We start from the raw sequence: 23,586 nt of genomic DNA, 5'->3' as shown, positions 1-23,586 counted from the left end.
CAAAGATAATTGAATTCTTAGGGAAAATTCTAGGAGAAACATAGGAATTAGAAAACAAAGACAATGTTCAGAAAACGAAGGATTTATCTGCCAAATAAAGAAAAATTCAAGAGATAATAATAGGTCAGCCTAGTTCGCTTGAAGGGTAGCGCGTCTACTTAGTAAGCATAGGTTTGATTCCCACCCGGGGTGGATTATATTCTAAACAGATAAGGTAGCAGATACAGTTTCCTCTAACAAGCTTCTTAGAAATAATCAAATACATCACAAAATAAGGAAAGTAACTGAACAAAATACATAATACATAAGCTTGACTTCGCCCTTTGATTGTAATTTTTGTGTATTTTGTGAACATGTAATTATAAATAATAAATAGTTCTTAATAATAACAAGCAGGGTCCGTCCCTCCGGGAATTTTTTTTAGCCCGTAGTGATTAGAGAAAATCAGTACCTATGTACCTACCTAAATTGTTTAATATTCAGTTTATTATTATTCTTGATTTGATTTTTTGATTTTACTTTGAGACTGTCTAACATTTTTGTTAGACAGAGGTGCTTGTTGTTTTTTTGCCGTCTAGCAAATTTAGTGTACATTCTCAAATGGGCTTGGTATGCAATGTGATACTTATAATTTACCTCGATGGGGAACCTCTTTCATCAGTAAATGGTTTCTTCAAATTAAATTGATCCCAAGGTCAAGGAAAACCTAGACCCTTGACAAATGGAGTGTGTCTGAAGACATGTGATGTGTTCCAATCCACTCGACCCCAAAAACAAAAACTAAATTAGCAAAGCTTTTCCAGGACGTTTGTCGATATTACAGCATTACTAAGTACCTCCTTTGCAGTTTCCATGATCTATGATGGATTTACGAAGCGATTGGAGTGTACTGAAGCTGGGAACTGCTAGTAAACCTGGAACAAATTCGATTATTATTTATTACCGCGAGATGTCTTTGGGTCAAATCTCAAATCTTGTAACTGATTTTTGATCCACTTTTACAGGGCTGAGTGATTTGAAACTTTATAAAAATCGTACAAATGTAGGTGAATTCGCTCCCATGCAAAGGCTTCAGTCCATAGGAAATAGTGCCAGTGATGCGGGGTTTGATTTATTCGACTCGCAATTGAGTCACATTACAAATGTGATCTTAGATAGGTAATTTAGATAGGCAAAACATTTCGCGTTTTAAAAAAAAAAAAAAAAAAAAAAAAAAAAAAAAAAAAAAAAAAAAAAAACAGTACAAATTTAAATTTCCTATCCTGACCTCAGTTACAGTTCATTTCCTCCAAGAAAAAAAGACCATCTCGTCCACACTGTCACCTCCACTTACATTGAGCCGGGGCCCATCACCTCCACTTACCTTGACCGTGGATATCTGGACATGGGGCGGTGGGGGCGGCACATTGTGATGACCCCCGTGCGGTAAATCGTCACCTCCAGTCCCCACACCTCCTCCCCTTGAGCCGGAGCCCTCTATATCATCATCATCCTGAACCAGCTGACAGTCCGCCATGTACATCATGCTTTCGCTTAGATCTGGAAACATAATGGTGAATTCACGGGTTAGTATATTAATAATAATAATAGTGCTTATTTATACTGCTCGCATAGGACTGAAAAGTCCCTTTACTCCAGCTCGCCACGCGGCCTATATGTATATTAACACGAAATAAAGTTCATGGTTTTTCGGCATTTTCAACTCAACTTTTCTCTGACTTCCCTTCAACTTTAAGAAAATTTCATTTTAAATTCTTGGTCGGACATTGAACTATAACTCCGACAAGAGTTGTAGTTTATTTCACAGTAAAACCGTTTCTTTACCGTTTCGAGATGAAGCGTTGTGCTCGGACTTCGAGAAATTGAACTCCGTGCTGCTCTCTTCTTCCTCTAATACTGGGAGCGGTGTAGTCAGTTCTCCTCCTATCCCTGCATCACTACCAGGACCTGAGAATAGAGAGGAAGTGGTATTAGCAAAGCACAAATATTAATAAAAAGATGGGTGAAAAAATTTACCTGAAGGATCCTGGGGCGGAAGTATGGTAGAGGCTCACATTGGTGGACACCCTGTATTCTATTCTATTCATATACTATCCTATTCTATTCTCTTATTCGATTCATGGCCACATCCACGGAAAACAAATACTTCATTTTGAAATAAAAAAAAACCATCGGCAGGTCACTCGGAAAACCTTCTCCAGGGACCTCCTAATAATAAAGGAAGGACGGGCTAATAAAAACCATCGGCAGGTCACTCGGAAAAGCTTCTCCAGGGACCTCCTCCTTGCGGGTGTATATTATTCTCTTCTACTCTATTTTATTCTATTCTATTTACCTGAAGGATCCTGGGGCGGACTCTTGGTGGCTGTGGCGGCGGCGGTTTTCACCACGTCCCGGAACACCAGCTGCAGATGCGAGGCCGAAGTATGGTAGAGACTCACATTGGTGGACATGGTGGTGGCGTCGCCCAGGGGAAAGGCGGACGGGATGCGAGTAGAGAAGGAGACCTGGGCCTGACGGAACGAACCTGGGTGGTACTCGTCTAGCCATTCTACCAACCTGGGGAGAATAGAATAGATAGAACAGAACATAATAGAACAAAACAGAACAGAATAAAATAATTATAAAACAGGCCACCCAGGATTTTGTCGAGGGGGGGCGGGGCACAGTGGTTGCTCCAAATTTTTGAAGCCTGGCCTATGGTAAAGGAGAAAAATTAAGCTCTTTGAGGAGGGGGGGGGGAGGCGGCCCTCCTTCCTAAATGTGGCCTTGTATCTGACTATTGATTTGATTTGATTTTATTTTTATTTTGAATGTTTTTAAGAACTGTTACATTAGACGCTTGAGGTCTGTGTCGTAGCATGTCCATCCCGTAGTATGTCCCTCATCATATGGGCGAGAAGAGACACAATACTTCAAATTTAGGTGCTGGGTCAACACGAGAACACCAGAAACTCCAGAAATTAATCCGTTGAAATACTTACAATCGAATTTAAACTCAGACTATAAAGACAAATCTGATACAAAATGAGAGCAAATTTATTTGTGGATTCAAAATCAAATTCAAATGGAGAATGAATCTTCGAATGGTCAAATCGGACTGGCTGAAGTATCCAACCAGTCCGAAAATATTACACTCACATGTGTAGCGTCGTGTATAGCATCCAGCTGAATAACACACCCAGGCCTGGCCGTGGACTGTTGAGATACGATCTTGATTCTGTCTTTACCCTCCGTTCGGTGAAAACACCGGACGTTTTACTCACCAAATGAGAAAGCTGCCATCTACCGGGTGAATAGCGAACAGTAGGTCGGGGCTATGGTGCCAGTCTCGGGTGGGCATTTCATTTTTTTTTTTTTTTTTTTTTTCAATAAGTTTGATAGAGGGAACTGAAACTGCCAAGGTCTCATCGTCCAGAAATCGAAGAGAGAAGGAAGACAGGATGGGAGAAAACTAGCCGTTCCGAGAACGAACATTATCCGTTCAGGATAAAATCCGTCCCGAGCGGGACTCCAACCCACGGCCTAGAGCTTACAAGGCAGACGCGCTACCAACCAAGCTAACTAGACTGGCGAGGTTTCATGACGGATGCTTGGCCCCATCATCCGAGGAAATGTCTGTGGACAGGCTGACTAGAGATCCCTGGAGAAGAGAATATAATGGGTATTTTTGATTAATAGACAATTTTTTTATTTTATTTTTTTCAATAAGTTTGATAGAGGGAACTGTAACTGCCAAGGTCTCATCGTCCAGAAATCGAAGAGAGAAGGAACATAGGATGGGAGAAAACTAGCCGTTCCGAGAACGAACATTATCCGTTCAGGATAAAATCCGGCCCGGGCGGGAACCGAACCCGCAGCTTAGCGCTTGCAAGGCAGACGCGCTACCAACCAAGCTAGTTAGGCTGGCGTAGCTCATTATTAACTTGGTGAGACAGAGCATAAAATTGGGGTCCTCATTCATCAACAATTTAAAGTTTTTAGGAGCTAAATACAAAACAAAAGCTTTGAAAAAAAAACGACGCGACTGCCGGCCCGGGCGGGAACCGAACCCGCAGCTTAGCGCTTGCAAGGCAGACGCGCTACCAACCAAGCTAGTTAGGCTGGCGTAGCTCATTTTTAACTTGGTGAGACAGAGCGTAAAATTGGAGTCCTCATTCATCAAAAATTTAAAGTTTTTAGGAGCTAAATACAAAGCAAAAGCTTTGAAGAAAAAAAAAACGACGCGACGTAGCGTAACTTACAGTAATTCGACTGCGTCGTTCAGAGCTCGATATTTCAGCGAGCAAAGTCCTGGCGTCAATGACCGCCTGGTAAACTCTCAGCCCTTGTCCATCCGATGCTACGAAACAAGCGCTGGGTGAATTGGATAGGCTGCCTAGAGTTGTGCTGTGGGAGGACAGAGGAGATTAAGAAGGTGGAGATCTGGTCAAAAATCGCATCCTAATATGGCACATTTTTTTTATGTTCGGATAAACATCACATTTGAAAATCCTTTTAAGTGTTCAAGGAAATTCGGACAAATCGTTCGGGAGTTATAGAAAAAAAATTGTCCTATAATGGGATCAACCAACGGTCTGGAAAAAGCTGGACTGGATTATTTACTGGATCCCAGTAGCTGGACTGTCTACCTGGCCTTGTGTAATCCAGCTCTAAGGGACTGTTTAGTCCTATGGATAAGTTTCACTCACCTCGGTAGCAAGGTAGGTATCCATGCCACATTGGAGCAAATTGTACATATCTCTATCAAGCTGTAATGAAGATAAGAACGGATGTTTAGTGAACTGTACATCTCACATAGGAAAAGACCCTAATCGGGTCCCCCTAAACCTCATCCCAAAATCTAAAGAAAAATATCCCTTCTTGTTAACACAAAGACATCGCAAGATCTTTCTTTAAAAACTTCTAAAAAATTAACGAATCGCCAAGTCAAAGTTGTGATGTAAACGTACTAACAGTGGGCGTACTGTTCTAAAAAAGACGAAAAAATACTGATCTCCCTTCAAAAAATTTCCGTGGTGCACAAAACTAAGCCAAGTCAATGTCGTACTTACAGTGGGCGTAACTTGAATAAACTTGGGATTCTGGGCCGCCATGGGATCGAACTGGGACATATTGATGAGCCCGTCATCCGGGAGTACCGTCTCCACCCACAGACGACAGATGTTATCCCGACAGGATGTTACGAGCATGTTGGACACCGAGCCCCTGTGAGAGATAAAAATCAGGATGAGTCAATTAAACAGGACTAGAGACCATCACCCCGGTGTATGGCAGAAAAAAAAAGATATCCTGTATTTAGTCTGTCATCAACTCATCACCATTCGGCTACAGCTTAAGCCATTCAAACAACAACAAGAGAGAAAACGGGTGTGAACATCGCATAAGCTTTTTTTTAATAATTGAATGTTGAACAACTAGAAAATCTGTCTACAGTCTGAGTTTAAACTTCAATTGAAGTTAAACTAAATAAAAAAAAAAGATTTGTCTTTTGATTTAATTTATTTATTTAAATATAAAAAATTCACTAAAATTTCTACCCTGCGGTAAAGACCCTAGGATGCATGCAGCGTTTCTTCTCTGGATGGCCAGACCAATCTTTTGAGCAAGAAAATGCTAGGAACGGGATTCTCCCGTGATATCAAATAATTTCTTGTCCAAATACTTACTTACTTACTCCAGGGTCTTCACAGACCGCGAGGGTCCTTGACCTCCCCCATCAGCCTTCTCCATTCTTGTCTGTCCTGGGCGATGGTCTGCCAATCTTGTCGGATTCCAATGGATTCTTGTCCAAATGGTCCATAAATTTTTACTTCGGCCTATACGAGTACCTACTTGAATCCTTTTGGCATTTCACTTACTTTGGCAGTATGCCGTGACATCAGACTTCAAGATTTACCAATTTTTTTAAATGGATTTATCTCAAGCTTTAGAAAATAGAAGAAAAAGAAAAATTCCCAAGTTCCTCATTTTTTCTGCTCTTTGAGTTTGAAAACTCACCTGAGTCACAATTGCTCTATTACCATTTTTTTTTTTTTTTTTTTTTTTTTTTATTGAATAAAAAAATGGCGAGGTAAATGTTGAGTGAAAAACATTTGCTTTCCTGAGGTAAATGTTGAGTGAAAAACATTTGCTGACAAATGTCCATTTACCCCGAGGGCATTTCTGGGGGTAAGACAAGATGAGATGGCTACATACTTGAATAGTTCATTTCTAAAGGAATTTAGCTAAAAATAAATACCTACCCTGAAACTTTACTACACATGATTTGAAAAAAAAAAATCACTCAAGTTAATGTTTAGTACGGTCGGATTCAGATGGTCGATTGTTTAAGCAACACCTTTCAGAAATCAAAATTCGGAACCGCAGGAATCGAACCCGGCACCTTTCAGTCAACTTACTATAATACTATAACTCAGCCAACTTACTATAATCCCATCCTCGTCGCCATTTATAATAATTAGAAGACAAACTGTTTATGCAACACCTTTCAGAAATCAAAATTCGGAACCGCAGGAATCGAACCCGGCACCTTTCAGTCAACTTACTATAATACTATAATTCAGCCAACTTACTATAATCCCATCCTCGTCGCCATTTATAATAATTAGAAGACAAATCTGATACAAAATGAGAGCAAATTTATTTGTGGATTCAAAATCAAATTCAAATGGAGAATGAATCTTCGAATGGGGTAATCGGACTGGCTGAAGTATCCAACCTGTCCGAAAATATTACCAAATGGAGAATGAATCTTCGAATGGGGTAATCGGACTGGCTGAAGTATCCAACCTGTCCGAAAATATTACACTTACATGTGTAGCGTTTCAGTCAACTTACATGTGTAGCGTCGTGTATAGCATCCAGCTGAATAACACACCCAGGCCTGGCCGTGGACTGTTGAGATACGATCTTGATTCTGTCGTGCAGGGACGGATGCTTGGCCCCATCATCCGAGGAAATGTCTGTGGACAGGCTGACTAGAGATCCCTGGAGAAGAGAGTATAATGAGAGAATATTTTTTTTATTTTATTTTTTCCAATAAGTTTGATAGAGGGAACTGTAACTGCCAAGGTCTCATCGTCCAGAAATCGAAGAGAGACGGATGCTTGGCCCCATCATCCGAGGAAATGTCTGTGGACAGGCTGACTAGAGATCCCTGGAGAAGAGAATATAATGGGTATTTTTATACATATTTCTAGACATGGTCTTCACTTGACTGGAGAGGATTATGGACTGTCCAAATGTGTGGTGTTGTTTTTTTTTTTTTTTTTTTTTTTAATTGAATAAGAAAATGGCCTTTCCTGAGGTATGTATTGAGTGAAAAACATTCGCTGACAAATGTCTATTTACCCCGAGGGTATTTCTGGGGTAATACAAGATGGGATGAACACATACTTGAATAGTTCATTTCTAAAGGAATTTAGCTAAAAAAAATATACCTACCCTGAAACTTTACTACACAGGATTTGAAAAAAATCACTCAAGTTAACGTTTAGTACGGTCGGATTCGGACGGTCGATTGTTTATGCAGTTTCGGGATGGGCATGCTGCGACACAGACCACATGCGTCTAATGTACCAGTTGTTTCATTGCTACGAAATAACAACGGGGGTGAAACACTCATCTCTTTAATTAAGCGTGCGGGGAGACGCGTGAACGTCAAGAGTTCGAATCGCCACGCGGCCTATATGTATATTAACACGAAACAAAGTTCATGGTTTTTCGGCATTTTCAACTCAACTTTTCTCTGACTTCCCTTCAACTTTAAGAAGATTTCATTTTAAATTCTTGGTCGGACATCGAACTATAACTCCGACAAGAGTTGTAGTTTATTTCACAGTAAAACCGTTTCGTTACCGTTTCGAGATGAAGCGTTGTGCTCGGACTTCGAGAAATTGAACTCCGTGCTGCTCTCTTCTTCCTCTAATACTGGGAGCGGTGTAGTCAGTTCTCCTCCTATCCCTGCATCACTACCAGGACCTGAGAATATTAGCAAAGCACAATCCGTGCTGCTCTCTTCTTCCTCTAATACTGGGAGCGGTGTAGTCAGTTCTCCTCCTATCCCTGCATCACTACCAGGACCTGAGAATAGAGAGGAAGTGGTATTAGCAAAGCACAAATATTAATAAAAAGATGGGTGAAAAAATTTACCTGAAGGATCCTGGGGCGGAAGTATGGTAGAGGCTCACATTGGTGGACACCCTGTATTCTATTCTATTCATATACTATCCTATTCTATTCTCTTATTCGATTCATGGCCACATCCACGGAAAACAAATACTTCATTTTGAAATAAAAAAAAACCATCGGCAGGTCACTCGGAAAACCTTCTCCAGGGACCTCCTAATAATAAAGGAAGGACGGGCTAATAAAAACCATCGGCAGGTCACTCGGAAAAGCTTCTCCAGGGACCTCCTCCTTGCGGGTGTATATTATTCTCTTCTACTCTATTTTATTCTATTCTATTTACCTGAAGGATCCTGGCAGGTCACTCGGAAAACCTTCTCCAGGGACCTCCTAATAATAAAGGAAGGACGGGCTAATAAAAACCATCGGCAGGTCACTCGGAAAACCTTCTCCAGGGACCTCCTCCTTGCGAGTGTATATTCTCTTCTACTCTATTCTATTCTATTTACCTGAAGGATCCTGGGGCGGACTCTTGGTGGCTGTGGCGGCGGCGGTTTTCACCACATCCCGGAACACCAGCTGCAGATGCGAGGCCGAAGTATGGTAGAGACTCACATTGGTGGACATGGTGGTGGCGTCGCCCAGGGGAAAGGCGGACGGGATGCGAGTAGAGAAGGAGACCTGGGCCTGACGGAACGAACCTGGGTGGTACTCGTCTAGCCATTCTACCAACCTGGGGAGAATAGAATAGATAGAACAGAACATAATAGAACAAAACAGAACAGAATAAAATAATTATAAAACAGGCCACCCAGGATTTTGTCGAGGGGGGGCGGGGCACAGTGGTTGCTCCAAATTTTTGAAGCCTGGCCTATGGTAAAGGAGAAAAATTAAGCTCTTTGAGGAGGGGGGGGGGAGGCGGCCCTCCTTCCTAAATGTGGCCTTGTATCTGACTATTGATTTGATTTGATTTTATTTTTATTTTGAATGTTTTTAAGAACTGTTACATTAGACGCTTGAGGTCTGTGTCGTAGCATGTCCATCCCGTAGTATGTCCCTCATCATATGGGCGAGAAGAGACACAATACTTCAAATTTAGATGCTGGGTCAACACGAGAACACCAGAAACTCCAGACATTAATCCGTTGAAATACTTACAATCGAATTTAAACTCATTTGTAACTTCATTGTATAACTGCTAAGGTTGTTAGTGACGGGAGTTTTTACCCTCCGTTCGGTGAAAACACCGGACGTTTTACTCACCAAATGAGAAAGCTGCCATCTACCGGATGAATAGCGAACAGTAGGTCCGGGCTATGGTGCCAGTCTCGTAGTAGGACTTCTATTTTGGCGTCCAGGGAATCAGTTATGTGACCGGACGGGCCTAGGGCATCCGTAGCCAGGGAGTTAATACTAGTGGTGTTGCTGCAATAAGAAGAGAAGCACCAACATGGGTTAGGAACATTAGAGGTCTAGCGGGGGGACCTTAAACAGGGAGCAGAACAGTGTCTTGCTGTGGGACAATAAATAGGGATCGGAGCAGCCAAATCCTGACCAGCTTGGCTAGCTGGAGGTTACAAAGAGTTTATCATGCTTCAAAAGGAAAGCAGAGGTTCTCATTGATTGATTGATGGATTGATTAACAAATCAACGGGTAAAACCCATGTATCATGATGGTTGACTGCGGTTTGGATCGGAGCAGCCAAATCCTGACCAGCTTGGCTAGCTGGAGGTTACAAAGAGTTTATCATGCTTCAAAAGGAAAGCAGAGGTTCTCATGATGGTTGACTGCGGTTTGAGACGGAAAAAATAATCTTGGCAAGAGACCATCAACCCCCCTCAGTGCAGCTACAACAAAAACTCAGAATAGGTTGAACGAAGTATAAAAACAAAATAGAATGTGTTTTACCCTCCGTTCGGTGAAAACACCGGACGTTTTACTCACCAAATGAGAAAGCTGCCATCTACCGGGTGAATAGCGAACAGTAGGTCCGGGCTATGGTGCCAGTCTCGAAGTAGGACTTCTATTTTGGCATCCAGGGAATCAGTTATGTGACCGGACGGGCCTAGGGCATCCGTAGCCAGGGAGTTAATACTAGTGGTGTTGCTGCAATAAGACGAGAAGCACCAACATGGGTTAGGAACATTAGAGGTCTAGCGGGGGGACCTTATACAGGGAGCAGAACAGTGTCTTGCTGTGGGACAATAAATAGGGATCGGAGCAGTCAAATCCTAACCAGCTTGGCTAGCTGGAGGTTACAAAGAGTTTATCGTGCTTCAAAAGGAAAGCAGAGGTTCTCATTGATTGATTGATTGATTGATTGATTGATTGATTGATTGATTGATTGATTGATTGATTGATTGATTGGGTTTGCACCCATCTGTAGTCCAGTTGCTGCAAGAAAAACACACAAGTGAGGCTGAAAACTAGGACACAAGTGAGGCTGAAAACTAGGTAACCTAAATAGGGGGGCACGGTTAGCCTAGTAGTAACATGCTTGCTTGCCATGCAGAAGGTCCCGGGTTCGATTCCTATCATGGCCAAAAGTTGTACTCGTTTTTCAATTGCAAATATTTTATTCCAACAGGTAATTTTCTGGTGTTTTAGTGCTAACCCAGCACCTACATGGAAAGTATTGTGTCTCTTTTCGCTTCAAGGAACAATCTGCGGTTTGAGACGGAAAAAGTAATCTTGGCAAGAGACCTTCAACCCCCCTCAGGGCAGCTACAACAACAACAACTCAGAATAGGTTAAACGAAGTATAAAAACAAAATAGAATGTGCTATACTTGCTTTGTTGCTATAATGAGATGGGGAACACCAACATTAGAACAAAGTACTTTTTTTAAACTGAAATTTGGCAAAATGTTTTAGAGACGAATACACTTTTTAGAGCTTTACCTTAGCTGGCAGTAGTCTCTTGAAAGAACCCTTCCACTCAACTCACCTCAAAGTCTGATGACTACTCGAAGGGAAACTCTCATGATGTTCCTCACTCTCATCTTGACTCATCGACTTGCCGACACGGCCGCCAACGCCGCCAGTTTTCGACTTCTTCAGTGGCGGCCCCGTGATGATGGCCGACGGCCTCTCTTCGTGCGGATGGTGGACTTGGTGGTCCGTCAAATCGGCGTCCTGAGCGCCCGAATCTTTGCCGCTACCGTCTCCACCTGCCCCGTGTAGTTCTTCTTTTTCGACTACCTTGCGGGTGAGTTCCTGTGAATGTACGAGATGTGGTTACGAGACTTGGAACCAATGGAATATCTGAAACAGAGAGGATTCAATAACTAACTCTAGTAAGTTTAGTGAAATGTACCTCCCCTTGGCCCAAAAGTCGGGCCGGGGTCCAAAAAGTATGGACCTCTTAAGTGATGGACATCCAAAAAGTATGGACCGCTTAAGTGATGGACATCCAAAAAGTATGGACCTCTTAAGTGATGGACATCCAAAAAGTATGGACCGCTTAAGTGATGGACACAAATTAATGAATTTGTTATGCAATGAATGAATTAATAAATTTGTATCCATCACTTAAGATTGGACACAGATTGGCTAATTAATTAATCAATTAAAAGTTCAATAACGACTTTTGTCTAGAGGTTTAATAGAGGGAATTGTAGCAATGGAGGTCTTATGGTATCGACTTCCAAAAGGAGGACAGGTTAGTTAGAAAGCCAGCAGCTCCGAGAACGAACCTTATTTAATCAGGTTAAAATTCGCGCCGGGTGAAAAGCGAACCCACGACCTAGCACTTACAAAGTTACGAGACTTGGAACCAATGGAATATCTGAAACAGAGAGGATTCAATAACTAACTCTAGTAAGTTTAGTGAAATGTACCTCCCCTTAGCCCAAAAGTCGGTCCGGAGTCCAAAAAGTATGGACCGCTTAAGTGATGGACACAAATTAATGAATTTGATATGCAATGAATGAATATAAATTTGTATCCATCACTTAAGATTGGACACAGATTGACTAATTAATTAATCAATTAAAAGTTCAATAACGACTTTTGTCAAGAGGTTTAATAGAAAGAATTGTAGCAATGGAGGTCTTATGGTCCCGACTTCCAAAAGGAGGACAGGTTAGTTAGAAAGCCAGCAGCTCCGAGAACGAGCCTTATTTATTCAGGTTAAAATTCGCGCCGGGTGAAAAGCGAACCCACGACCTAGCACTTACAAGGCGAGCGCTCTACCTTCCAAAGCTAACTAGGCTGGCAGAGACAAGATAGGAGAAAGCCAGCCGTTCAGAGAACGAACCTTACCTCTTTAGAATAAAATACACCTTGTTTATCCTGTTAGAATAAGACTGAAAATTTGCCCAGGGCGGGAATAGAACCCGCGACCTCAAGGTTTACCTGTCTCTGCATTGATACTGCCAGCTAGATGGAAGTGTAGGCCAGGTGTAACTCCAGTACCGTGGAAGCCATAGGAATGAAAATCATGTACACTGTATGTAGATGGTAGAGTTGGAATAGTGGAGGACACACCAACTGGCAGCCCGGAGCCGGCGCTCTTGGCGGTCCGACGCAGATGGAAACAGGTCCTAGGAAGTAAAACGAAACGTAAGTAAGTAATTAGAAAGGAAATTGTAACTTGGAATGGATCAAATTTGAACCCGGAGAGAAGAGTACTGAGGGTGACATAGGCTTTTTAAATTTGTCATATTCCATCCCGATTTAAAATGGCAGCACCTCAAAGTTATGACTCTTATGCCACGCTGATCCCGTACAAAGGACGGGTCAACCACTAGTGAATCACTATTATCACTGAAGTCAAGAAACTTTCCTAGTTGACTTTCAAATTGGTATCCGTATGGGCGGCATGGGTCACCATCTGGGCAATCGGCTGCTGCTGTTCTCCCGGCCCCTCTCAGGTTGGGTGAGGTTAATATGAGTAGGTGGGTAGCTTGTCCCCGAATGGAGGGAAAAACACCCCGTCACTGAAAATCTTAGCAGGGTTTTGAAGTGATATTACAAAAGATTACAAAAGAGAGGAAGACCAAGAGAAAGATATATCGACCAAATTGTGAAATACTCCGGGTCTGAAACATATGCAGACATGAAGAGGAAGACATCTGACAGAGTAGAATGGAGAGCTATAAACCAATCTTAGGATTGAAACAGATGATGATTACAAAAGAGGGAAGTGATATTACAAAGGGCCACAAAAAGGTAACAACAGTGTTCTCTTCACCCTATAAAAGTTTCAGATGCAATGTTCGGACTTCGGAGTGGACTAATTAACTTCTGTGGTTTATATGCAAATGGTCCATTTTGATAATAAACCTTTGAAACGAATATACCCACAATCCCTGCCCGGTTCTACGGTACGGGTGTCGGAAATGTACGGACATTTGACGACAAAGGTGTCAAAGGCTGATGATGGTAAAATATTAAATTAAATTCGATATAAAAAGTTTGGCAGGGACAGATTTTATTTTTTAAAGAGAGGGGCTGCTGTGCATTAAACATAATTGAAGATACCTACCTACCTACCTACCTAGTAATAATACTACCAATTTAAATTCCTTAAGCCCTAATGTACGAGTATATTGGAACCTATTCCAACCCTCATTTGTGACGACGGTGGACTTCGGATATGGAGTTTGGTGGTTCGAGTCCAAGCCTGGTAAAATTCATCGAGCTTATTACTCAAGTGGGGAACAGGATTTGTGACAAGACTGACAAGCATTCATCACGTTTCTACAATACAGTTAAAATTCCTTATATTATACATGTTCAAGACAAAGTCAAGGAGGCAGTTCTCAATAATATATGTGAAGGAAAAAAAAGTTCTACGTCTGATGGCGAAAATTGTACGGACCAAATTCAATATTAAAACTAAGATATTCCAGAAAACAGTCAATAAAAGCGGGACATCTTGTTGACCGGAGAAGTCGTCCTTTTTGGTTTCCGTTCTGTGAAAGCTCTCCAGTCCAGAGGTCGCCGGGTTCGATGATTCGATGAACTTGGAAGCGACGTGTATTCTCAAGCAATAACAACTCAAAATCAGTGTTAAATGACCCAAGAATACGCGTTGCCAGCCCTCGTTCAAATGCTCCAGGAATACAGGTGGAAATGTTCCGAAAATACTGGTGGGAATTTTCCAGGAATACAGGTGGGAATGTTCCAGGAATACAGGTAGGCTGCTTCTATTCCCGCAAATTTCGAAGGTTTGTGCCGCGCCAACTTGCTGAAACACTCTCTGGATGGCCAGACCAATCTTTTGAGCAAGAAAATGCTAGGAACGGGATTCTCCCGTGATATCAAATAATTTCTTGTCCAAAAACTTACTTACTTACTCCAGGGTCTTCACAGACCGCGAGGGTCCTTGACCTCCCCCACCAGCCTTCTCCATTCTTGTCTGTCCTGGGCGATGGTCTGCCAATCTTGTCGGATTCCAATGGATTCTTGTCCAAATGGTCCATAAATTTTTACTTCGGCCTATACGAGTACTTGAATCCTTTTGGCATTTCACTTACTTTGGCATAATATTTGCACTTACTTGGGCATATACTTGCTCGTTTTTCTCCAGGACAATTCTGTGACGGCACGGGGGTGCGAAATGTACACGAAACCAAAGTTGAGTTCGGTGCTATTGTTGGCAACACCGGCATAGGACATGGGGACCGAATCGACACTCTTCGATGGAAACAGAACTAAAAAAAAAAATACAAAAAGATGGTGGTCGTTTCGGAGAGTGGAAAATGGAAGTGACTCAAAAGTGAGTTCAAAGTTTTGATCCAAGATGTGTTTAATTTAAAGCATAAAATAAGTGGATGAAATGTGTTTTCTTAAAACAACAAAATGTGTTTTCCCACAGTAAGAACAAGTTACAGAACTAAAAAAAAATACAAAAAGATGGTGGTCGTTTCGGAGAGTGGAAAATGGAAGTGACTCAAAAGTGAGTTCAAAGTTTTGATTCAAGATGTGTTTAATTTAAAGCATAAAATAAGTGGATGAAATGTGTTTTCCCACAGTAAGACCAAGTGTTTTCTCACAATAAAGAGGTGTAGTTATCAGAATAACAAAGAGTGAATGTCCTACTGTCCGCAGTGTTCAAGCTCATTGAAGGAAAAAGAGCTTTCTCAAAATAATAAGAGTGTTTTCTCGGAACAAAACGATGTTAAAAAAAAAAAACACCCTTTTCCCCAATTTTCTATTTTATTTTTTAGTGTTTTTTTCTCGTAAAAAAGTGTTTTCTCGTTTTTTTTTTCAGTGTTTTTCTTTACACAAAAACAAAGTGTTTTCTCGTAGTAACAATGTGTTTTCTACTCACGCTGTTTGTTCTCAAACCAAATCTTGACCAGACGATCATGTTTGCCGGCGGTGGCAAACAACGTCCCGTCCGGGGAGAAGGACATGAGCGCCACCGGAGTGGACGTCTTACACCTCCACACACACTCCCATCCTCTCTCCTCATCCTCATCTCCGGGGGCGGGGTGACCGCTGTCGAAATTCGACGTGGACGTGGCTTCTTCGCCGATTTCGAAGGTCACCTGAAAATCGCCAATAGAATAGATCAGTGATTCCCAAACTGGGGTCCGCGCCGCCCGGGAAGATCACATAAAATATAGTAAGTAAAGGGGCCGCGGAGCGCTTACAATTGAAAAAAAAAGGTCACAAAGAAAAAAGTTTGGGAACCGCCTGGAATAGATTATACCTTGCTTATACTGACAGTGTACATAGAGGTCACCTGAAAATCGCCAATAGAATAGATCAGTGATTCCCAAACTGGGGTCCGCGCCGCCCGGGAAGATCACATAAAATATAGTAAAGGGGTCGCGGAGCGTTTACAATTGAGAAAAAAAGGCCACATAGAAAAAAGTTTGGGAAACGCTGGAATAGATTATACCTTGCTTGTACTGACAGTGTATATGAGCACCTTTATATCAAATCAAATGATGAATTCTTTGTGGTAAATCAGAGAGCTTCTTCACAACTATTGTGGGTATCATCAAATAAGGAAAATAAAAAATTTAAAAAAATCACAGCATGACTAAATGCCTCCTTTTACTATTAATTCTCATCTACTCGTATCAAATCTTTTTACACTGGTAATGCCGCCACTGATCGCTACTCGATTAAAGTAGCTACTCAATTGTCCTCACGAGGCTAAGTGTACCCCGAACTCCCAGCACAGAGCCGAAAAAACTTTTACCCCGCCGGGAATCGAACCCGGGACCTCCGGTTGCAAGAAGCGTAGTGTGATCCACTCAACCACGGAAGTTGCTTTCCTATGAAAAAGTATTGTCCATAGAGGGACACTATCCATGGTTTTCATGTGCGGGTGGTATCTGTGTATAGGCCCAAACTCTAAAGTTCTGAAAAAAGCAAACTCTTTTCCAGTTTGACCTATAGCGTACCCCAGGATCTGGATCATCGTCCATCATATGAGGACTCAAATGCTGATGCCACAACTGCAACACCTCGCCACCAGTCAGGAGACGAGTACCCTCTAGGTTCCAGGATAGAGAGGATATCGGGGACTCGGTCTGAATGGAACCGGTTTGCACCCATCTGTAGTCCAGTTGCTGCAAGAAAAACACACAAGTGAGGCTGAAAACTAGGACACAAGTGAGGCTGAAAACTAGGTAACCTAAATAGGGGGGCACGGTTAGCCTAGTAGTAACATGCTTGCTTGCCATGCAGAAGGTCCCGGGTTCGATTCCTATCATGGCCAAAAGTTGTACTCGTTTTTCAATTGCAAATATTTTATTCCAACAGGTAATTTTCTGGTGTTTTAGTGCTAACCCAGCACCTACATGGAAAGTATTGTGTCTCTTTTCGCTTCAAGGAACAATTATTTACTTTCTATTACCAATATGTATCTATTTATTATATAAATATTGTATGTAAACAAAGTAAAAAATAAAAATAAAGGTTTTCAAAATTGAAAATTTGAAATTAAATAGAATAGGTATGTATAGGAAACCTATAGAAGCATACAAGGTGATTAAGTATTACAATCGGTCATTTTTTTTATTTTTTTTTATTTTTTTTAATTTAGGTATTTTTATTTTATTATTATTATTTATTTTTTGTAACTAGTGCCGGCTCTGAACTTACATGGGGACTGTTGTTATGAATCAGTGGCGTGGGCTCGAAAATACACACGAGGTTCTCGTAGGCGGCCGCTATCTTTCCAGTGTCGGTCGAGCAGTCCACACAAGATATCCGCACATAGTTGTGGATGGCGCCCGGTATGATTTGGACACGCTCAAATGTGCTGGCGAGGATGACAATGTTACAGCCCGCAGCGTAGGCCTGCAAAAGAATATTAGATTAGAATTACAGTAACTTGATTTTGAAATAAGATTAGAATAGATTTTGGAGACATGATTAGCCCATCAGCTCAAAGCAATCACCCTAGGGCTGATTGAAAGGCTGATGAAATACGCTGACCCCGTCTGGACATGGGAAAAGGAGAACAAAAAAAAAGATTTAAGATTAAGAACATTCAACATTCTCATCACATTCTTTTTATCATTGTCTAAGATTCTCTGTACTAAATGTATACATTTTGCCAATAAAGAAATTACATTACATTACATGAAAAACCAACATTCTTGTTACCAACTGGCTGATTTGATTAGTGTTGGTTTAGATGTGTAGAGAGAAGAGAGGAAAACTACATTGGAAAGAAAGTGAGAAAAATAGTAGGTAGTAACTCTATTATAAGTAAGAGCAGTAGGAGAAATCAAAGAGACATGGAAAAAACTTGGCTTGTGTTCCTGGAAAAAAGTTGATGTTGCCAAGTGTCTGTTTTTTTTTTTTTTTTTTTTTTTTTTTTTTTTTCTGCAGCTGAATAGATACTTATGTTCTTATGTCATAAGTGTCATAAGATCCCAGAAACTCTGCTGACACACAATAAATTGATTAATACCAAGTTTAAAATCTTAGTTTTTTATATATATATATTGTTTTTTCTTCCTTAATTCTTTCTTCTTTACATCACTTTTGTTATTTCATACAGTGGTTATAATGTAATAGGGTGTTGCCAATTATGTAATATTTTGTCAATTGCCTGTATTGTATTCACTTTAAATAAATAAATAAATTACAATTACAAAAAAAAAATCTTGTACTTTGGCCAGTCTGGTAAGCTTGGAGAGAGTAGCATCTCTACATTATTAAGGAGCGCGGTAGTGCTCTGCTTCACTAAGTCAAGAAATTTTGACCGCTTAAGTTTTAGGTCATGGGTTTGATTCCCAGACATCCCAATAGGAAGATGGCTACACTTATTTACTGATTCACACCATCCACCATCATAATCACAAAGTACCTGTTACAGGGAACAACATAATATATGTTGCAACTTGCAACATCATCTAGATTCTAGACTTCTTTGAGAACAATAGATATAGGATTTCTAGATGTCTAGTCTATGACATACTAAAAAAATAATAATAATAATAAAAACTGACCACTTGGAATAATTGGGAGCAGTTAGTATTTGTCATTTAAGCTTCATCTCACCAATTAGTGATTGGATTAGCTAAATTGTATATTGTTGCAACAGTTGTTGTTGAATTATACTTTGACAGCTATGAGTAGGATATGCAATCTGTTCTAGAGAGTGCAATCTGTTCTGTGCAGTGAGCTATTTGGAAATTGGCGTACAAATGGCCTGGGCCCCCAACCCTCCCTTCCAAAATAACCTACTCTTCTGATGATAAAGTATCTAAGTAAAAGTTAATGAAGATTGTTCTATTCTCCCTTTGCATTTGTATTGAAAGACATGCCTACCTTAGGATAGGCATGATCCAACACAGACCTATTAGATACAAAATAACATGTACCTATGTCATTTACCAAGACTTTGTAATTTATAAACTAAAAAAAAAGAGGTTTGACAGAGGGAACTGTAACTGCCATGGTTTTATCGTCCCAAAAATCGAAGAGAGAAGGAAGACAGGATAGGAGAAAGCCAGCTGTTCCGAGAACAAATGTTATCCCATCAGGATAAAATCGACCCCAGGCGGTAATGGAACCAGTGGCCTAGCGCTTACAAGGCAGACACACTACCAACTAAGCTAACTAGGCTGGCAATTTATAAACTTTGTAGGTATGGGTTGAGCACCAAATATTCACCAATGAGGTGTGATTTATAAATTTATAATGCAAAGTACCTTCATGTAACAGGGCCTAGAATCCTAGAGATCATAGAAACAAAAGAGCTACCTATATTTACCTGGAAATACTAGGTAGGTATTTCCAAATGTCCATTGATGAAAATGGGTAGGTAGGTCTATTGAGGGAAGTTCCATCCCGATTTAAAATGGCAGCACCTCAAAGTTATGACTCTTATGCCACGCTGATCCCGTACAAAGGACGGGTCAACCACTAGTGAATAAATAAATTCAAACCCGACTACTACGGTTGCCCGATTTAAAATGGCAGCACCTCAAAGTTATGACTCTTATGCCACGCTGATCCCGTACAAAGGACGGGTCAACCACTAGTGACTAAATAAATTCAAACCCGACTACCACGGTTAACTTACTTCATATGCTTGAGCCGTTGCATAAAGCGATGTTTATGCCGGTGTGTGCGGAACTTGGGATTCTGGGCCGCCATGGGATCGAACTGGGACATATTGATGAGCCCGTCATCCGGGAGTACCGTCTCCACCCACAGACGACAAATGTTATCCCGACAGGATGTTACGAGCATGTTAGACACCGAGCCCCTGTGAGAGATAAAAATCAGGATGAGCCAATTAAACAGGACTAGAGACCATCGCCCCGGTGTATGGCAGAAAAAAAAAAAAGATATCCTGTATTTACTCTGTCATCAAGTCATCACCATTTGGCTACAGCTTAAACCATTCAAAAAACAACAATAGAGAAAACGGGTGTGAACATCGCATAAGCTTTTTTTAAAAATAATTGAATGTTGAACATCTAGAAAATCTGTCTACAGTCTGAGTTTAAACTTCAATTGAAGTTAAACTAAATAAAAGATTTGTCTTTTGATTTAATTTATTTATTTAAATATAAAAAAAAAATCACTAAAATTTCTACCCTCTGGTAAAGACCCTAGGATGCATGCAGCGTTTCCTATTCTAAGTAAAAGTTAATGAAGATTGTTCTATTCTCCCTTTGCATTTGTATTGAAAGACATGCCTACCTTAGGATAGGCATGATCCGACACAGACCTATTAGATACAAAATAACATGTACCTATGTCATTTACCAAGACTTTGTAATTTATAAACTAAAAGAGGTTTGACAGAGGGAACTGTAACTGCTATGGCCTTATCATCCCGAAATTGAAGAGAGAAGGAAGACAGGATAGGAGAAAGTCAGCCGTTCCAAGAACGAACATTATCCCATCAGGATTAAATCCACCCTGGGCGGGAATCAAACCCACGGCCTACTGCTTACAAGGCAGACACACTACCAACTAAGCTAACTAGGCTGACAATTTATAAACTTTGTAGGTATGGGTTGAGCACCAAATATTCACCAATGAGGTGTGATATAAAATGCAAAATACCTTCATGTAACAGGGTCTAGAATCCTAGAGATCATAGAAACAAAAGAATTATTACCTATATTTACCTGGAAATACTAGGTAGGTATTTTCAAATATCCATTGATAAAAATGGGTAGGTAGGTCTATTGAGGGTAGCATCAACATTGTACATGTTGATTAGAGTAGAATAGTGTCATTATTATTTAGTATTGAGGGGAGCCTTGCTGGTTTACCTACTTGAATCCTTTTGGCATTTCACTTACTTTGGCATAATATTTGCACTTACTTGGGCATATACTTGCTGGTTTTTCTCCAGGACAATTCAGTGACGGCGCGAGGGTGCGAAATGTACACGAAACCAAAGTTGAGTTCGGTGCTATTGTTGGCAACACCGGCATAGGACATGGGGACCGAATCGACACTCTTCGATGGAAACAGAACTATCTAAATATTCCAATTTCGATTACGACCTCAGTCAGAAGATCCTAACTCTACTCAAGGTAAGATTCTATATCTTTTTCTACCCACCCCCATAAGTTTATAGATGTAGGTACCAACCTCAGTGGTGTAGTGTTTAGCGCGTTGGACTTCGGATCTGGAGGTTGGTGGTTTGAGTCCAAGTCAAGTCATAAAATTTAGCGTAGTGCATTAAGCAGGGAACGACATTTGTGACAAGCATTTATGCTTAACACAATTAAAATTCCTAATTACGAAAGAGTAAATGTTGAGAAGTTACGTCAATGGAAAATTGCTACAAAAATGAGCTGTCACAAATGAGCAGTGACCAGTGTTATTATAGGGTTATGTTAAACACAAAAAGAAGCTTTCACAATTTAAGCAGTAACCCGTATTATTATAGGGTTAGGTTAAACACAAAAAGGAGCTTTCTTTTTCATTGTCGTGTCTTCTGAATAATTACCAAAAAAGAATCTTAAAGCCCGTTACCATTTGTCGTGAGTTTCATCTGATTCCCCGCTGTTTCAACGTTATTTTTTTTGCGACCTTTTAGCGACATTTTAGGGGATTTAGGTACCGTTTTGGATGTTTTTGAGTGCGCCAATGCACTTTTTGGGTACTTTTACATCGGAATAGGACTCTATCTCGAAAAAATTGTCATTTGGTTGAGCCCCTATAATTTTTGCGGGCAGCCATTTTTTCGTGATGACGTCAGTTCATGCGAGGTCGTAAACCATGGCTGTTTCAACGTTATTTTTTTTGCGACCTTTTAGCGACATTTTAGGGGATTTAGGGACCGTATTGGATGTTTTTGAGTGCGCCAATGCACTTTTTGGGTACTTTTACATCGGAATAGGACTCTATCTCGAAAAAAATTTTCATTTGGTTGTGCCCCATTGTAAATACTTTTCCATACTTTGGTGATTTAGGGCACAGCCTAGTTAGCTTGGTTGGTAGCGCGTTTGCCTTGTAAGCGCTAGGTTGTGGGTTTGATTCCCGCCCGGGGCGGATTTTATCCTGAATGGATAATGTTCGTTCTCGGAACGGTTGGTTGTCTCCTATCCTATCCTTCTTTTCTCTTCGATTTCGGGACAGACCTTAGCAGTTTCAGTTTCCTCAGTTTCCTCTATCTTAAAAAAAAGTGACCTCCCTCGTTTGCCTTGTAAGCGCTAGGTTGTGGGTTTGATTCCCGCCCGGGGCGGATTTTATCCTGAATGGATAATGTTCGTTCTCGGAACGGCTGGCTTTCTCCTATCCTATCTTCCTCTCTTCGATTTCGGGACGATGAGACCGTAGCAGTTTTAGTTTCCTCTATCTTAAAAAAAAGTGACCTCCCTCCTCTTCCCCTTTGCTTTTGGGATCCCTCGACTTAATAATCATATTGTTGCTTTGTTTTTTCTCTGCTTGCAGGGAGGTTATCCAGCCAAACTGAAGAAGGTCCTTATTGTGACCGCCCCACTCTGGTTCAAGGCCCCGTTCAAAATCCTAAGACTGTTCGTTCGGGAAAAGCTAAGAGACCGCGTCTACACTGTCAGTCTACCTCAGGTAAGTCTTTCAGCTTTCAGCCTTTTTATAGGAATTTCTCTTGCGACAGAAATAGCAACGGTTGAGTGCGAAGGGGATCCGCTCGTAAAATTTGTGGCCAAAAACCAAATGTCAGCCCAAAGCAATCGCCCAAGTTAGGGCTGATTGAGAGGCTGACGAAAAACGCCGACCCCGTCTGTACACGGGAAAAGGTGAAGAAGAAGATCAAATCAGAGATTTCAACAAGTTTAATAAATGTAAGAAAGCCTAACCAGGAGGCTTCATTATTTCATTATCATTAAAAGAGGCAATTTGAAACAATTTCCTCCTACTCCTTTTTCTCCTTCCTCTCCTTCTGCTTCTCCTCCTCTTCCTCCTCCCCCCTCTTTCTCCTTCTCCCTCGTCCTTCTCCTCCCCCTCCTCCTCTTTCTCCTCTTCTTTCACCTCCTCCTTCTCCTCTTCCGCCTTTCCATTTTCTCCTCCTCCTCCGCCTTTACATTTTCGACCATTGCGTGCTAAAGGCATGCACCTCCATAGAGTTCCTATGCATTCTGCAAATTTTTTGACCCCGCCGGGAATCGAACCCGGGTCTCCCGCGTGCAAGGCGAGCGCAGTGACCACTACGCCATGGGAGCTGAACTAGGCTGGCGAGAAGGAAGAAATAAAATAACGAGAGAAAGAAGAAGGGAATGGAAAGAGGAAATCCAACCTAAAAGAGGGGTAGAAGGAAAAGCCCAGGAGGGTTAAAACTAAAAGTGGGTGGGTGGCGTCGCGGGACACTCGGACACGGAGGGCTCCCCCCTGCCACCCCCCTCGTCCGCCTCGTCTGGTGAGTTTGATTTTGCTGACTTTTTTTAAGAGGTTTGATAGATGGAAACTGTAGAATTTTGGTTTCAGATTTAAAGTTCTCTCTATCAAACCTCTTAAAAAAAAAAAAAAAAAAATCATCTATAATACTTACTGGCACCAGTCTCATTTTATGCATTTGAATTACAA

The 23,586-nt window shown here is 41.2% G+C and overlaps 2 protein-coding genes and 1 long non-coding RNA gene across 3 annotated transcripts; all 3 read right to left on the bottom strand.

The window, feature by feature from the left end:
• Positions 1-1,303: 1,303 nt before the first annotated feature.
• On the bottom strand, positions 1,304-3,343 carry LOC108252767 (the record flags this gene model as incomplete). Its single annotated transcript, XM_017445361.1, has 4 exons — positions 3,267-3,343; positions 2,336-2,559; positions 1,825-1,947; positions 1,304-1,539 (listed from the first exon to the last, which is right to left on the bottom strand). Coding segments are annotated over exons 1-4 (660 nt in total), but the record flags the coding sequence as incomplete, so codon positions are not given.
• Positions 3,344-3,605: 262 nt separating this feature from the next.
• LOC113468720 lies at positions 3,606-4,727 on the bottom strand. Its single transcript, XR_003392376.1, has 3 exons — positions 4,692-4,727; positions 4,245-4,389; positions 3,606-3,643 (listed from the first exon to the last, which is right to left on the bottom strand). It is a non-coding gene; the product is annotated as an uncharacterized LOC113468720 (long non-coding RNA).
• A 202-nt stretch (positions 4,728-4,929) lies between these two features.
• LOC103512329 (dmX-like protein 2) lies at positions 4,930-21,015 on the bottom strand. The gene is made up of 9 exons (XM_026825831.1): positions 20,897-21,015; positions 19,637-19,822; positions 18,397-18,415; positions 17,200-17,397; positions 16,497-16,664; positions 15,410-15,629; positions 14,636-14,789; positions 5,055-5,208; positions 4,930-4,971 (listed from the first exon to the last, which is right to left on the bottom strand). The coding sequence occupies exons 1-9, from the start codon at positions 21,013-21,015 to the stop codon at positions 4,930-4,932; spliced, it is 1,260 nt and encodes a 419-aa protein (XP_026681632.1).
• Between the last annotated feature and the right edge of the window lie 2,571 nt (positions 21,016-23,586).

This window comes from Diaphorina citri, unplaced genomic scaffold (assembly GCF_000475195.1).
Source record: "Diaphorina citri unplaced genomic scaffold, Diaci psyllid genome assembly version 1.1 scaffold822, whole genome shotgun sequence".
Taxonomy (NCBI): Eukaryota; Metazoa; Arthropoda; class Insecta; order Hemiptera; family Psyllidae; genus Diaphorina; species Diaphorina citri.
The sequence above is the reverse complement of the archived record's forward strand: the minus strand, read 5'-3'. Positions and strand labels throughout refer to the sequence as shown.